This window comes from Monosiga brevicollis, genomic scaffold (genome assembly GCF_000002865.3).
Source record: "Monosiga brevicollis MX1 MONBRscaffold_22 genomic scaffold, whole genome shotgun sequence".
Lineage (NCBI taxonomy): Eukaryota > Choanoflagellata > Craspedida > Salpingoecidae > Monosiga > Monosiga brevicollis.
The window spans coordinates 249,918-265,704 of record NW_001865059.1 but is presented as its reverse complement, the minus strand read 5'-3'; the positions used below and the strand labels follow the sequence as shown (position 1 = coordinate 265,704).

Genomic DNA, 15,787 nt, shown 5'->3' with positions numbered 1-15,787 from the left:
GGCGACTGCCCATCATGACTCGTGGCTCTTCCGCTCGCCGAGCCACCTCGACTGCCCAAGCGGCTGCTGGGCCATGCTTGCACACTAGAGACGCCTCCTGCTGCAACATGACCCACCTCGCAACGGGCCCCAAGCCCATCACATGAGCCGCCCTGCTGTCCAAACGACGCGCTGATTGATTTCCCTGCGCGTTACATCCAATCTTGCCATGCGTCCACCTCTTTGTTCGCGTGGTTTGGTGCGCGCGCTGGTCGCACGAGCGATCCACCGTGTCTTTGCCTTGTCATCCACCAACCCAAAGCGGCAACTCTGCATTCAACCCGATGCCTGTCCCATCCTCTTTGCTCCACCACCATACCCAACTCGGTGCTCGCGCCCTTTTCTCGTTTTTTTTTTTTACATTGTAATTTTTACTCACCTTGAAAAAAAAAGGTCCACCACCACCACCACCGTTTACACTGCCCTGCGAGGTTTACCATCATTATCATCATCATCATCACACATGCATGGCACATTCGATGCGCCGCTGGCCACTGCAAGACCTCGAGCTCGTTCCACGCCCGATTTCGGCCCGATACAACCTTATTTTTCTTGACATGACATTGTGAACATTTGCATCTTGGCTCTTTTCCTCCTGCTGCCTGCAGGCGCGCACACACACAATCACACTCGCACACAAACACACGGCTCTATTTCATCATCACGCACTTGGGCGTCTTGCCTGATCGACACAATCCGCATCATGGCTCAACAAAATGCGCTCTCGAGTTGCTTTCCGGAACCCTCACCCCTGGCTTCAACGGCTTTGCCCCCCATTCAGCTTGGACACCCGCGCTCTCCCTTTCGTCGTGCGCCCATCGCCTGTGTCAAGCCGGCGCCCCGTTTCAGCACCATGGACAACAACCACGTTGTCGTGTATCCGGGCAAACGGGCCGGCCTTGATTTTGACAACGCCGAGCGCCTGGCCGCGTTCAGCCGTGAAATAGAGGCCTCCCTCATGCAGTCATCCCATCCAAGCTCGCCCGAACAGACCCCCACCCGTCATATCAATGCGTCAGACAGCTCGCCCGCGACCAACGTGTACTACCGCGACCACGTTGTGCCCTCCACTGACCAAAACGGCGAGCCCTGCGAGCTGCACATTTCCGTTCCACAGGCGACAGCGCAATCGCGCCCCAAAAAGCCTCGCAAACCCCGCAAGAAGAAAACAACCACCCTTCGCTGGGGTTCTGATGAAGATCGCCGTCTGCGCGACCTCGTTCAACAGCGCCAAGCCAAGACAACCCTTTCCATTGATGATGATCACTTCTGGTTGGCAATTGCCCAAAACATGCCCGGGCGCGACGCCTCCCACTGTGCCGCTCGCTGGAAAAACATGCTGGACCCCACTCTCATCAAGGGCGCTTGGACGCAAGAGGTTCGTCCTTCTTATGCTTTTTTTTTTTTTTCTCGCAGCCAGTCCCTGCCCCGGTTAAGCCCTGATTGTATTCTTCAGCTCACGCTTTTCCGATCACCACTTTCTCCCTCATTCGCCAGGAGGACGATCTTGTGATCAATCTCGTCAACAAATACGGCCCTTGCAATTGGACCAAGATTGCGCAGCATCTCAAGGGTCGGATCGGCAAGCAATGCCGCGAGCGCTGGCACAACGCGCTTGCTCCCCACCTCAAGCGTGGGCCTTGGTCTGAAGACGAGAAGCGCACCCTGATTGATGCTCACGCCCGCCTCGGCAATCGATGGGCGGAAATCTCCAAGCTCTTGCCCGGCCGCACGGATAACCACTGCAAAAACTTTTGGAACTCGATGAAGACGAAAAAGGTCAAGTCCATCAAGTCTTCTCTGCGGGACGGTGCTGATATGGGCGAGCGTCTGGCGCCCGCGTCGGGCCGCCAAGGCGTCAACCGATCCAATCTTGCCGCACAATCGCCAGAGGCCTCCACCTCGCTCTTGGCCAATGCCGGCCATCCCTCAGCCAAACGTCGCAACTCGGCTCGAAGCCGACTTGATAACTCAACCAACGTTGAAGTGCCTGCTGCATCACCCTCCAACTCGAGCACGGCAGCGGCTGTGCCATCCACTTTGATCACCATGCCGGCACCCGCACTGGCTTTCCCCTCGACGCTTCTCTTCGATCCCTCCCTCTTGGATGGCCTGGGGTCACCCGAGCCAGTGTCCAAGCGCGCACACAAGGCATCCTCCATCTCGTCGGCTGCATCGTCTTCCTACGACGTGGATGTTGTTCTGACGGGATCACCAGAAGCCGCAGCCAGCTATGACGATCCGGAACAATCGCTAGCCGAGGTGCAGGCCGCCATGGCTGGCCCCGAGGACACGCCTGAATTTGAGGATGAGGAAGATGAGAACGCGTTTGTCCTGCATACGCCCGTCCGGAATCCGGCGGGCAATGATGATCTGCGCCTAGGCGATCATGCTCATAACGAGGAGACGCCCAACACCCATCTCATCTCCGTTAGCTGTGAATCCGACGATCAGTATCAACTGGCGGGCGGTTTGAACAGCCTGAGCACGTCAACCTTTGCGAATTTTCCTTTGTCGCCCGTGCGCGGCCGTCGCATGCTCAGCCCGTCCTATCCTCCGTCCCCTCGTCTCAGCTGGTCCCCGCTGATTCGCGGTGCCTCTGGCTTTGACTCGCCCAGCAAGGTCATGTCGCCAAAGTCCATGCTTAGCCTTTCTACTCCAACCTACCTGCGTGCGGGCCCCAGCGCCTTCATGTCTCCCAGTGATCCCAATCCCAACAGCACTGGCATGCCCAAGACACCCATCCAATTCAAGCGCGCTCTGTTGCAGCTCGAGCTCAACGACGTGTAAGCCGACATGGTGATTGGCTTCCTGCTCCCTTGGTGGCTTGTTCTGCTTCGTGGCCGGCTTGGGCTGCTGGAGATAGCGGGGGCATCACGGCTAGGGCTTTATGCTTGATGCCCTTGCCACCTGTTGTCCTTTGTTCCCGTCTTGTGCTCGTTTTACTTTTTTTTTTCTTTGTGAGTGCTTGTGGATCGTTGGTGAGGGCTGCCGTGGTCACGTTGGGCTTGTAGTCCTTGCTCTCAGGACAGACTTGGCTCGCCCAACTGGACGCACGTGCGCCCCCTCGGTGCCACTGTGTTCGTTTCCGTGCTTGTTTCACTTGTTTTTTTTTGCTTTTTCATTTCTATGTCCATTTCGATGCGAGTGCCATGGTGCTTGACTGCATCGCGCCCCTCCTATTTTTTCTTGGGGCTACGCATTTATGACACACTGCTGCATCCTGCTGATTGCACGATTGCGCGGCGTCGTTCTTCTCCGTATTTTTTGATGTTTTTTTTACACGGTTTGTTTTGTTGGCTTGTGTTTGGATCCGCAGAGAATGAACGCATGTGTGCTCGTAATGGCGTCGTTATCGGGCTTGTCCAATAATGGTCTCGTTTGTGTTTCTGCGGATGCAGCTTTGTCTTTTCTTGACATGATTTGTGAGAAAATTGGGTGGGGTTCCTTGCCACGCTTTGTTTGACGAGTCAATCATCGGGCCTGTAGCGGTTTGGTCTTGTTTGTGGACCCACCTATCCAGCTTGGCGCGCGTGGCATGCACACTGTACTTGCCGACATGCAGGAAGTGTGCGTTGTGGACCCCGTCTGAGGTCCACTTGTGGTCATTGGGCCTGCCTCAGGCATAATGGCTGTGTCCCCCCCACCCCCCCCCCCCCTTGTTTTTATATAGTATATTGGTTCCTTTAGGCGGCCTTCGAATGAGAAAGTCGTGCACGCTTGGCACATTCCAGCTTGACAGAAATTTAGCCTAAAAAAACAAAAAAACAAAAAAACCAAACTCCACCTGAAACAGCCACAGGCACAGACACAGAGACACAGCGACACAGACACATGATGGTTCACGACCGAGCGCCAACACCATAAAGGACAGTTGAAAAGTCGCTGTGATGGATGCAGCACCTTTGGGTGAACGGGGAACAATCGGTCGGGGATGCAGAAAGTTGATTGGTTGTCATTGAAGACGGTGTTGAATTGTAGGGTCAAGCGACAAAGGCAAGAAGCCAATGGGCCAACACGCCTGAGCAGGCGGGCGAGAACAAAGGGGAGTGACGATTTTCCTTCAGCGCAAAGCAGTCCAAAGTGAGAGAGCCTCGTTGCTTCGGAAGAAGCGGCGAGAAGCGGGGCGGGATGGAAAGGAGCGTCTGAGGCTGTGTGTCACTGGCAAGAGGTTGGAACACGAATATTCCGGCAAACGGGACGGCTTACACAATCGGCGAAAGTACACGAGATAAAACACACAACGCTGAGGAATGATCAACGCAAAGGCTCTGAAAACCGGCAAGCACTCCGGCATGTCAGCATGCTGCGTCGCCATACACGTCGGCTTGTTCGCGCTAGGAGAAGCGTGTGGGCAGGTGAGATCAAGCGGGCCGAGGGAGGCTGACCACGAGAAGGAGTGATCGAAGCGGCTCACGTACCATGGGTGCCACCATTTGCTCGTACTCTTCAAATCCCAACTCGACGCCGACTAGATCTTGGTGCCTACGCTCAATAAGTTGTCAGGAAACGTGCAAATCCAGCAAGGTGAGGGAGTGTGAATGAAGGTGCACGGCCGTCGTGGGGCTCGTGTGGACGTGGTACGGACATGATGGTCAAGGGGGTACGGGGGCCAACGCCATCCGGGAAGGGCTGCTCGTAGAAAAAAAGCAGAAGCTCCTCTACGCCAGAACCGAAGCAGTGCACATGAGGGCGCGACTCTTTCAGGCGGTGGCAAGGCCTGCAATTAAGTCATTGCCGCACCTAGATTGTCAAAAGCTTGTCCCGTCACCAGACCAACCTAATCAGTACGGCGTGTACGCATTCATTGCGGGATATGTAGTTAGATTGAGCCCCGGAATGGGGGTGGGACAAGGGCGCAAGCTGGATTGGGCCGGGTCTGCGAGATGCCTGCCCTGCCTCTGCCCAGTCATGTCGATCCTGAAGACAACGAACCTGACCCATGCCGAGATCTGTGACTTGATAGTGGCGGATCTGGCCATCCTTTTCCATGACAGAGATGGCGTAGTTGCCAGAGCTTGTGGTAGAGCGGCGCAAGATGAAGGAGCCTAAGATCCAACCCCCAGGCCCCATTCAAACATGTGCGTGAGGCCGAGCTCAGGTCAGCAGGTCGAGTCTTGGGAAACTCCCTCAATCAAGCATGATCATCAGGCGTAGGGGTGCGCCCATGGCGATCAAGCTACTGGCCACGCCTGGTGCCCAGCACGCGCGCAGGCATTGGCATGCTGCCCTGTACCTACCTGGATCCGCGAGACGGGGTGTGCAGAGGCTGATTTCGGCCTAAAGGGGTTCCAGCGAGCCGCCTCGTATGAGCTGGGTGGGCATCCTTTCAAAACCCCAAGCGGTGCATCCCCCCCTGTAAAGGGTTAGACTTTGCCCCCCGCCCCCTCACCCGCCCCCCCAAAACCACGCCTACCATATCTCGGGTAATCGTCGTCGACAGCCAGTAGCGGACCAGCGTATCCTGTGGTCCACCGCCATAGATGTCCTCCGGCAACGACATGATGATCGATCCGTCCGTGTGTGTGTGTGGGCGTGAATGTAAAGTAATTTATACCCCTCGAAATTAAAGTGACATGTCAGTTTTTTTTCTGATTTTTTTTTTTTTTTATTCGTTTCGTCGTGTTCGTCGTCATTTTGGTCCGTTGCGCCTGATCACACACACACACACACACACACGGACACACGGACAGGCACAGGTGCACTTAGGCGCACACAGAGACACAGAGAGACAGGCGCACACAGAGAGACACGGACAGACAGGGTTACACAGGCACACACAGAGACACACACACAGAGGCACCGAGGCACGCACAGGCACAGCTGATTTGGGGGGGCGGAGGCGGAGGCGATTGAACGACGGTGGGCACGATGGCGGCCGAGGTGAGGGACTTGTCGGGGACGACGGTGACGTTGGATGGGACAGAGGCTGCCTCGACCATCTACGCCCGTAACTGTACAGACTGTCACTTTCTGGTAAGCAGGCTCGTGCCTTGCTGCTCCTGGGCATGCGCTCGCGTCATTGATTCAGCTGCCGGATCTTGCCCGTCTCAGCTGCGCGGCAATGACACCCATGTTAATTTCGTCCTCGATCACATCGAGGGGGGCTCTGGTATGTCTCCGCCCCCAGCCAGGTCCGTATCAATTTTTGCATGCACGCGCCAACTCATCCAGTCTGTGGCTTTCCAATCTCTCCCGCACGCATCCGCGGCAACGGACTCTTGCTTCAGTTGTTCTTGATCGGACATCGGCTGGATGTTCACTGATTCTGGTCGACTCTCACAACGTGGACATTGAAGCCCTGACGGGATCGCTCATCGAAATTGTGGCTTGTGATAACATCCATTGTCATGCCGCGCAGCTCGAGCAGCTTCGGTAGGCTAACATCTCGTGGCCCACATCCAGTGCATTGCTGGTCGGCATGCTGCCCTGACATGATTGATCCCGCCTTGCGTTGTTTTCTCGCCGACCAGGGTGTTGAAGAGCAATGCCACCGTGGTCCGCTGTGAGCACAGCACCAAGGTGATCGAGGCCGCCAACCTGCGAGAACCAGCCATTTCCTACATCAAGGCATCAGAGGACGTACGTTCGCCACGCACCGCCAATCTGCCCGCTACTGTGGCGCGCCCCCCGCACTCCCTCTTGACTTCTGCCTGCCATGCCCATGACACAGCCCCTTCGATTGCAAGATGCTGGCCAAGTTGGTGCTCAGCGCTTTGCTTGATCGCAGTTTCCACTCGATCTGAACAACTTGGTCACAAACTTCCATCAGCCTGGCTTGTGCCACGTTGCACAAGCCAGGTCGAGTCGCCCTGTCATTTGGCACGGATACGACCGTTGATTGTGTGGGATATCATTGCCGATCCATCCCACGGCACGAAGCATATTTAGCCTCACGAGGAGAGACGTAGAAAGCTTGATGTACAACAAGAAGAAAAACAGGAATCGAACAAAATGTGCGATTTGAAAAGGTCTTTGGTCTTTGGTCTTTTTTTTTTCCTATTTAAATTGGCAAGTTTGCTTCCTTCTCGCAAAAGCAAAGCAAAACAGGGAAAAGAGAACAGCAAAAAAAAGGGGGGTAGTAGTGGCACGATGGCAGACACAGTATATGGCAAAACAAGTGATCCCACCAACAGGGTCACGCAGCCGAGTCAGGACACACACACACTGCCTTACGCAGAGTCAATGGTCGCGCTCACGGGCGTGACATCATCCGAGGACAAACGGGCAACACAGCTGCCTTCATCGTCAAACACGAGGGAGAGGGTGGCGCGGCTCTGTTTCAACTCGCGGAGCTGGAGCGTTGCCAACCGTTGTACCTCACCCTCCTTTTGCGCCAAGTGCTATCAACAGCATAGACCCAAACAAGGACCAGTGTAGGGTGAGAACCTGGACCCAGGATTGAAACAAGGCGGAGGGTTGTATCGGCATGCGATGTGAACGACTTACCACGGCACAAGACGTCTGTCCAGCGGGAAGGGCAAACGAGGTTTTGTAGCCAAAGGGCAGCGGGGTGTTGCGGGGGACGAGCACCTTGAAGGACCCATCTGCCATTTCAACGCCAACATCGCGGCCAACAGCTCCTCGTCGCACGCGGTTCTGAGTCGATTCCGATGCCTCCTCCGACGTCTGCGCATGATCAGCATGCTTGCAGGCGCCCAGAGCAAAGACCTCGTCGCCGGGAATATGATTCAAAACAGAATCCTCGCCAAACATGGAGGTGAGGGCGCTCTTCAGCTTTTTACTGTCCGCACCCGCGCCAGCCAAGACACACTGAAACAACAAGCAAGCAATGCAAACCCAGTATGAGCTATCGCGGGCACCAGGCTGCTGCGAAAAAGAAACGAGCTGCTCGCAACACTCGTAACCTACCACATTGACGTCATCGGCGGCCTTTTCACAATCTTGCAAAGTCTGTTCCACCATTTCAGTGACATCTGGACATGGTGCACGGACGAGTTGAGCAAGGCCGGGACACGAAGCACAGAATCGAAGGCAAAACAGAAGCAGGAACACGGCAAGCGGTCCCAATGCGGCTAGCCACGACCAACCTCGGAGCACGTCAGTGGTAAGCGCATTAAACTTGGCCTCGGCCACGGTGCAGTTCAAATCAATACCCTCGTAAAGGCCGTCGATCGAAACGGTAGCCGTGGGCTGCTTGGCAAGCGTCTTGCGCGCACGCGCTGCAGCCAGGCGCAGCTTCATCATGGCACGGCGGTCCTCTGACAGGTCGGCCTTGACCTTGCGCTGGAACTCCTTGATCAGAATATCCACCATCACGGCATCAAGATGACCAGTGGTGACCTAACAAAACGAAGAAGAGAAGAAAACGTCACAAACCCACATGAGATGAGTCATGACTTACGGCCGGTTCAAACTGAGGGACCAGACAAAGGAAAGAAACCCCACAAAAAACTTACTCGGCACGATTGCCGGGACTGAACAAGCCGCAGCAGACCTTGGTCTGACTCGAGCACATCGACGGTCGTCTACCCATTATACATAGGGTAGAAAGAGACGCAGAGAAAAAAAACAAGGGCATCACAGGAGCCGCAAACACCGATGAGAGAGGGGCGGGAGTGCAGCCACGCTATGTCGCGGAAATGTCCTTGATAGATGAACGAAAAACACACGGACAAAAAGAAAAGAAAACAAGATGATGGCACGAAAAGGCTGGAAGGACGGGAGTGTGCCGTGGCGTTTACGCGAATCTCGCACTAGAAACAAGATACGTCATGGATATACCACGGCTGGCAAGGTTGTTGTTGCATGGGTGTATTACCAGACCGCACGGGGTACTTATTCGTGCAGCAAGTATAGTCTCCCATGCCAAGGCCAACAGAGGGCCCTGATACACAAAGAAAAAAAAAGGAAAAAGGACAAGGACAAGGACAAGGACAAGGACAAGGGTCTGCAAGCTCACCTCTGTGGCATCCATCTTCACAACGACAAAGGTTTGTCGAGCTGCGTGGCGTTGAATGTGATGATCGTGAACGTGGTGGTTGTGCAGACCATAAGCCACCAGTGCGGCGGTCGACTCGGACACTAGACGACTGACAGAAATGCCTGCTTTACGGCACACCTCCCTGAATAGGCACGCAGAAGAGGGTGAGTCAGTACGCAGAAGAGGGTGAGTCGTGAAGAGGCTGATGCTACCAGGGTGAGGGGGGGGGGAGAACAGCACCAAAGGACATACACGAGAAGGCTGCGCTGTTCAGACGAAAAGTGTGAGGGGCAGGTCACGGCAGTGTACTGCCAGGGGGTCGAGCCGAGGTACGAGGTCACTGATTTGCGCATTGTGAGGCAGAGCTGCTCAAGCGCCTGGGGCACGGACACGTTGAGCTCTGGTTGATCGCCGCGAGGCACGACAAAGGACACGGAATCACCCTTGCCCGACTGAGCGCGAGCAAAAGTGTTTTTGGACAGCCGTTGTTTGACATCCTCGTCGCTGTACCTGTGGGCAGCGATCAGGGTCAGAAGGCGCAAAAGTAATGAAAGGAAGAGAGATCTTGACCGTGATGCCAGGGCATGGGCCCGGGGAGGTAACACTGACTTGCGACCGAGGTACTGGAAAAAGTTGCCAACAGTCGCGCGGACGTTACGCACAACGCTCTGGCGCGCGGCGTAGCCTGCCAACTAAGGAAAGGCAACGCACGTTGCAAACAGAGCGTGCTGCATGAGAGGTCACTATTGAATTCTTTCAAAGCTTGAATGGCCCACGCAGATCCGAAGGCTGAGGCGGCTAGTTCCAATCCCAAAGACACCTACCGTCTCGTCAGAGGTGTAGGACACGAGGGCGGGCGTAGTGCGCTCGCCGCTCTCGTTGGCCACGACCTCGAGGCGGCCGTCCTGGAACAGATCCAGGAAATTCAGGTGCAAAGAAGCATACGGGGAAAGAGTGAGTGCAGTCTGATAGGAAGCCGGGTCGGCTGCCATTTGCACCAGTCAGTCGAGGCAGACCCACGTGTGCTCGTGATGCTGGGTATGATCATCCTTTGCTCTTCCCCATGATCCCTTTCAATCATTTGTGCATTACGAGAAGACTTTGAACAAATACAGGGCAGCGCTGCATTTACCTTGGCCACGGCCATGGCGGCATAGCCGTCGGTGAAGCTCAGAGCGACCGCCATTTCTCTTCAAGCAGCCGAAGAAGAAAAAGTGCACGAGACGATGCTCGTGGTTTTGGCTATCAGTTTAGCAATGTTTATTACCCTTGAACCAATACAGATTATCGGGATCGTGCTGACAATTGCTATTTGTCAGATAAAATTGATGGGCGAGCTTGGACAGAGGGCAAACACACACGAGAGGGGCGAAAACGGGGAGGGAAGGGAGCTGGCGCGTTGGCGCGCCAAGGCTGAGTGGAGGCATGTTATGCCGAAGGAAGGAGATCGTCGTTGTAATAGATCTGTAGCTCAGGAATAAACTCATTGCGGTCAATGTGCAATCGGTCAAATTCGTCTGCAAGTTCCTCAACCCCATTCTCCGCGAGGGTCAGGTTCATGTCTAGCACCTTGGTGAGGTGCTTCCATGTATAGGAGCGTGAGTGGGAATTGTAGGTTTGATACCGCTGTTGAATTTGTCGCAGCGGCTCTTCGTTGCACACCTGTGGAGTGATGGCCCTCGCGCCGCGTCGTGAGGGTTGCCTGGAACGCGCTAGCTAGCCGGCGTCGAAGGGCGAGTCTCTGGAAGTGGGTAGGCAGGGCCAGCAGATTGCATGGACACAGACGCACCTCGATGGTTTGAGATTCCTTGGTGAGCATGTTGGTGACCTTGATGAGCCGGGTGCGTTCAGACAGTCGGCCCACAACATGATCATCGTCCCGCCACCAGGGCGTGCCAAAGTTTGTGGCCCAACGCGAAGACGGGCAGGCTGGGGGCACGTCCAGAACACGTCCATGGGGTGTGAACGGCAGTTCAAGACCCGTGATCGGATCAATGTGCGTCCGCATCTAAACCGATCCAAAAAGAGTCAGGAAAAACAACAATAACAACAACAACGACCAAAAAAAATAAAAAATAAAAGGTTGAGGGAGACAGAAAAAAAAGAAAAGAAAAAAGAAAAAGGAGCCCGAGTGAGGACGCAAGGGTCAGACACGCGGAAGGATGCTGAAGCGTTTCTTAAAACAAAACCGGCCAGAGGCCAGTATCTGCAGGGACGCACGTTGCCGGTTTTGGGGTCAAACCAGTGGGAAATGTCCTTGCCAGCGCAGAGAAGGAGGGGCTTGAGAAGTAGATTGCCTTGGTGCTCGCGCACGAGCTTGGTCAAATCCAAGACCTTGCCCAAGAACGATACCCAGATGTCGGCTTCGCAATTGTGAGCCGCCACCTCGGCCGGCGTAAAATACCGGACCGTCTCTGATGAGTCTGTCATGGTGCTGGATCGCACCTGATGCCAAGACGAGGCGGTGAGGCAAGGTGCCACACCAACCAGCGGGGTTATCCCTCTTGGGCCCTTTTTAACATGGATTGTGCACGGCTTTTCAAGTGGCGTGCGAGGCAAGCATGTGCGAGGGGCGTACGGACAAGCGAAAAAGGGCACTGTCGTTGTGGGCAGAGGCGGTATGACCTCAAGGCACTCGACGACGGCTCAACCAACCAAACAGCTCAAGAAGAAGTCTGAGATACACATCCGTTGTCTCTGGTGAGGCCAGAGTCATAAAAGGAACCAGCCCCAAATTTTCTTTCATACCCGCGCCGATATGACTTGCCGGAAAGACTCACGGCGTATCAGCGTGTTTGTTCTCGCCGCCGCTGCCGTCCGAGCGCGCCTTGTGTGCCGTGTTTGTGCTCGAGAGAGGTTGCCAAGTAAACCCTGAAAGCGAAAGCAGTGACCTAATTTAAAAATGAAGGGGGTGTGACTGATCTGACATTTCGTGGCATTCAACTTCTTCTCACACACACACAACACCTCTTGTGTCTCTGTCCGTCTCTCTGTCTCTGTCTCTGTCTCTGTCTCGCTCTGCTTTCATCTCTCCCTTTGCTGTCTCTCTCTGTCTCTGTCTCTGTCTCTCTGTCTCTCTCGCTCTCTCTCTGTCTCTCTGTGCGCTTGCAGCAAGTGGCGAAGAGAGAGAGAGAGTCTTTTAACACTTGGCTTGTGATGGGAGCCATCTCTTGATTTGGCTTGGGTTTTAGCTTGGGTATTTTATCAAGCTGCAGCGCATCTCTGAAGGTGTTGGTTGATGTCAGCCGACGGCAGCGACGTGACGCGACAACGAGGTGAATAGCGCGGTCGATCGGTGCGACAGACCTCACACCGCAGTCCTTCTTAAAACCCGCTGGTCAGACGGAGCACAGGGGTTTTGCCAGGTAGGCACCCTTCTCTTGGCTTTGGCGGCTTGGTCGTCCTGTGCTGGTGCTTGTGCTTGTGCGGCTGTCTCGCCTGTCTCTCATGCTTTCGTCGGGAAACCCTGTTCAGGCCCATAGAGTGATTGCTGGATCGGGCTTGGTGGTGGTGGTGGTGGTGGTAGTGTGGAAAACTTGTTCGGCATGGCTGCCGCTGAATTTGTGCTGGCCTTGGTGGCCATGTTGACCGTGGCCTGCTTCGTGACGGAGTTTGCCCAGGATCACGAGCGCGTGGATCGGGCCGACTGTCACTCAAGTCTGCGGCAAACCTGCGAGTCTTACTGCTTATCCAACAGCGCATGTAGCTGGGACGGGCCCTCCGATTACGAATGGACCTGCACTGAGCACCAAGGGACCGACATTCGCAACACGTCGTCTTCGGGTGGCTGCGGGTCACGCCAAATAGCCTCCCTGTTCGACATTCTGGCCTTTGAGCTTCTGATGCTGTTTGCTCTCCTGTTTCTGCTCCTCCTCTGTTTCCGTCGTGCTCGCCGTGGCTACTATGCCCAGATCGTGGACCACGATGGTCTCGTCGTTCATGATGACCGGGATGAGGTCGGTCTGGGAGCCTCGGGTGATGCTTATGCTGCCGCTGATAGCACACTTCCCGCTACCACACCGGGAACATGGTCATCCGAGCGCACCGGCTGGCTCACCGCGGCTCTCCTTGAGCTGACCGTCAGTTTGGGGGCCGTGGGCCATTTGTCCAACCTCATCTTCCTCAACGCACACCAGACGTACTTTCACTGCAGCAAGTACACGACCGCCGAGCAGTGCGCCCTCGTCGAGCCTGGCTTTTGCAGCTTCAACAAACACACAGCCACCTGCGAGTCCCAGGGCTCGCTGTTCAGCTCGACAAGCAGCTTTGATAGTCTCTTCTTTGCCTACATTGTCTTTAGCTGCGCCGCCATCTTCCTGACCTTTGGACACGTACTTCTCACCGTCTTACTCGTCTTGTTTGAGAGCTACAAACTCTGCTGCGGCCAAGGCCCCGAACGCCAGACCTTGGGCCAACTCATCGCCCGCTGGCAATGGCTGGCCCTTGGTACCTTTCACCGAGTGTATCTGGGAGCGGTCTGGGACACTTGGCACAACGACGATTCTCCGACTCGCCGGCGCATCGTGGCTGCTCGCCGCCTTGGTGACTATCGCGAGACTGTCTACTGCGTTTGCGTAGCCGCACCCCTTGCTCTACTCTCCAGCATTTGGTCACATCGTGCGCAGCAGCCAGACAACGCCTCCGTCTGGTTCATGATCATGGCCGGTTCGCTCGCGATTCTCTTTCGCCTCTACACGTTCAGCCAGAGCCAGCAGCACAAGGTCCCGCCGTCTCACACTACAGCACAGGACGACGCCTTTGGAGGCGTAGGGGACAAGGAGCTGCTCATCCGTAACAGTGGCGCCAATGATCAAGATGCTTTCGCCTAATGTCATGGCCGTTTGTCACCGGACGAGGCGAGGCTTGCCTCTTGCCTCTCAGATCTTACTCACTCGCGTGTGGACTTTCATTTCTCCTTTGTGTGCATGTGGGTCCTTTTTTTTTTTTGGACCCCGCTGCAGAGACATGCCGTGGCAGTTTCTTTTTTCCCCTAGCCAATGGTTGCTAGCGAAGGTCACTATTGCGTTGTGTCTCTCCTGATGATAACTGAAATCGATAAATACCTTGCAACGCTTGCAGGTTATGGCGCTCTCAGTTGACATCTCGGTGGCTCGGTGGTTCATGTCAAATCATCATTTCACGCTCGATTATTAAATGGCTAAACAGACTCAAGGACGACTCAAAATCATCACACTACAATGGGTTAAAGAAAATGCAGGGGCAGTCAACAACAAGAGCATCTGCGTGGCCAAAGCCCCGCAAAGCTTGACGCGCGCCGTGCCTCCTATTTCAGACGATGCCGCACTATAATTAACAGCTGGTGGGCGTGCAGGTAAAACGCGCGCCAACGTCTCTGCGAAATGACCACGCATGCACAAGACGACACGCGCAGCTCCTACGCATACGTATCAAGCAGGGCTGAACAGTTGCCAAAACAGCGCAGCAACATTTCGGCAGGCCCCAATTCTACGGCAGCTACCACAGGTCGCAGAGCGGCATAAAACCCGGCTGACAAAAGTCCTGCCGTAGGCAGGGTGACAATCCAGGAGCCTACCACCTTCCACAGCAACGACCATGATACGGCCTTGGTTCCTTGTCGATTCAGCAAGCCAACAGCTACAACCGCACCGACGGCACAGTGGGTCGAGGAGATGGGAAGCTTGAGAAAACTAGCCAGAAGCACGGCCAGCCCCGTGCCCAGCTCGACAGAGAACCCACGCGAGGGCGTGATCTTGGTCAAATTGCCGCCCAAGGTGGACATCACGTAGTGGCCAAAAAAGAACAAGCCCGTGCAGATACCCGCGCCTCCGAGCGCCATTAGCCAAATGGGCGGTGTGATATCCACTTCCACCGAGCCCCCGCGATACACGTCCAGGATGGCCGTCACCGGTCCAATGGCTATCAAGGGATGGGCAGCGCCAAAGTCCATTATTTTGAGATCCAAGTCATCAACGAAAGGATGGATCGATAGATGGGATAAAAGAGCAAGGCATGAGCGCAGTGCCATTGGGGAACATCACGATCAAGGCGGCAGGCAGGGTGCATGCGAGTGCGCACCGTTGGACACATCTTGCGCGCCGTGGCTAAAGGCCAGGTAGGATGCGCTCAAGACTTGGAGGAGCTCAAAGTTGGCCTCAATCAGTCCGCTATACTGGTCAGCATATGCATGAAGATCGGCCGTTTCCTCGGAAAGAGCCAGCTAGCACCCCCAAAATAGGTTGACATGGATCGGAGGTTCGGGTGTGAGAAGCCATGTTTGCGGCCACCGGGGTGGGGCATGGCCGTGGGCCACATACCTCGTTCTCTACAGGCGCCATTTCTGAAGCATCAGCAGCTGACTCGGCCATGGAGTTGGTGGAAGCAAAGCGCTCTGACGAGCTGGTGCTGCGTATGACAAGACGTGTGTCCGACGAGCGTTCACGGCGACGGGGGTGATGCTGCTCGGCGTGTACCAAGGGTGTCTTGACGTCAATGTAGGAGGGCGCGTAGTTGTGGAACACGCGCGGCAAGAGCCAATAATAGGCAACGACACCCACGGCCAAGGGAAGCATGGTCGAGAAGAGGATGGTGCCGGCTAGGCGAAAATCCTCGCTGGGCCACGGAGAGCGAATGCAAACAAAGACAATGGTGACGGCAAGGATAATGCTAATGAGCAGGGCGACGAAGAGGCGCTGGCGGCGGATAGCTTGATCCGGGTCAGCCCGCAAGACATAAGCCCGAGTGATGGCGTAGATGATCCCAGAAAAGGCGCCCGCGACGAGGGGGGAGATGACCCAGCTTAGCATGATGCCCAAAAGATTGGAT

General features: G+C 55.4%; 7 protein-coding genes across 7 annotated transcripts; 3 read left to right on the top strand and 4 right to left on the bottom strand.

Annotated features, from left to right (window-relative positions):
- Positions 1 to 742: 742 nt before the first annotated feature.
- MONBRDRAFT_27866 (uncharacterized protein) lies at positions 743 to 2,829 on the top strand (the record flags this gene model as incomplete). Its single annotated transcript, XM_001748336.1, has 2 exons — positions 743 to 1,417; positions 1,537 to 2,829. The coding sequence occupies 2 exons, from the start codon at positions 743 to 745 to the stop codon at positions 2,827 to 2,829; spliced, it is 1,968 nt and encodes a 655-aa protein (XP_001748388.1).
- Positions 2,830 to 4,022: 1,193 nt separating this feature from the next.
- Positions 4,023 to 5,542, bottom strand: MONBRDRAFT_27865 (uncharacterized protein; the record flags this gene model as incomplete). Its single annotated transcript, XM_001748266.1, has 7 exons — positions 4,023 to 4,190; positions 4,461 to 4,524; positions 4,628 to 4,700; positions 4,783 to 4,819; positions 4,975 to 5,087; positions 5,280 to 5,319; positions 5,456 to 5,542. 7 exons carry the CDS (start codon positions 5,540 to 5,542, stop codon positions 4,023 to 4,025), a joined length of 582 nt encoding a protein of 193 aa, XP_001748318.1.
- Positions 5,543 to 5,692: 150 nt separating this feature from the next.
- Positions 5,693 to 7,000, top strand: MONBRDRAFT_38245 (uncharacterized protein). The gene is made up of 5 exons (XM_001748335.1): positions 5,693 to 6,015; positions 6,094 to 6,151; positions 6,270 to 6,414; positions 6,513 to 6,621; positions 6,713 to 7,000. Exons 1-5 carry the CDS (start codon positions 5,911 to 5,913, stop codon positions 6,761 to 6,763), a joined length of 468 nt encoding a protein of 155 aa, XP_001748387.1. The 5' UTR covers positions 5,693 to 5,910; the 3' UTR covers positions 6,764 to 7,000.
- Positions 7,001 to 7,027: 27 nt separating this feature from the next.
- MONBRDRAFT_33633 (uncharacterized protein) lies at positions 7,028 to 10,186 on the bottom strand. Its single transcript, XM_001748265.1, has 10 exons — positions 10,116 to 10,186; positions 9,808 to 9,888; positions 9,593 to 9,675; positions 9,236 to 9,493; positions 8,963 to 9,125; positions 8,460 to 8,528; positions 8,091 to 8,343; positions 7,912 to 7,976; positions 7,489 to 7,812; positions 7,028 to 7,382 (listed from the first exon to the last, which is right to left on the bottom strand). The coding sequence occupies exons 1-10, from the start codon at positions 10,167 to 10,169 to the stop codon at positions 7,212 to 7,214; spliced, it is 1,521 nt and encodes a 506-aa protein (XP_001748317.1). The 5' UTR covers positions 10,170 to 10,186; the 3' UTR covers positions 7,028 to 7,211.
- Positions 10,187 to 10,293: 107 nt separating this feature from the next.
- MONBRDRAFT_33632 (uncharacterized protein) lies at positions 10,294 to 11,868 on the bottom strand. The gene is made up of 5 exons (XM_001748264.1): positions 11,751 to 11,868; positions 11,562 to 11,658; positions 11,204 to 11,428; positions 10,773 to 10,991; positions 10,294 to 10,645 (listed from the first exon to the last, which is right to left on the bottom strand). The coding sequence occupies exons 3-5, from the start codon at positions 11,411 to 11,413 to the stop codon at positions 10,412 to 10,414; spliced, it is 663 nt and encodes a 220-aa protein (XP_001748316.1). The 5' UTR covers positions 11,414 to 11,428; positions 11,562 to 11,658; positions 11,751 to 11,868; the 3' UTR covers positions 10,294 to 10,411.
- Positions 11,869 to 12,528: 660 nt separating this feature from the next.
- Positions 12,529 to 13,812, top strand: MONBRDRAFT_10547 (uncharacterized protein; the record flags this gene model as incomplete). Its single annotated transcript, XM_001748334.1, has 1 exon — positions 12,529 to 13,812. The coding sequence occupies one exon, from the start codon at positions 12,529 to 12,531 to the stop codon at positions 13,810 to 13,812; it is 1,284 nt and encodes a 427-aa protein (XP_001748386.1).
- A 566-nt stretch (positions 13,813 to 14,378) lies between these two features.
- Positions 14,379 to 15,768, bottom strand: MONBRDRAFT_10546 (uncharacterized protein; the record flags this gene model as incomplete). Its single annotated transcript, XM_001748263.1, has 3 exons — positions 14,379 to 14,881; positions 15,041 to 15,167; positions 15,280 to 15,768. 3 exons carry the CDS (start codon positions 15,766 to 15,768, stop codon positions 14,379 to 14,381), a joined length of 1,119 nt encoding a protein of 372 aa, XP_001748315.1.
- Positions 15,769 to 15,787: the final 19 nt, after the last annotated feature.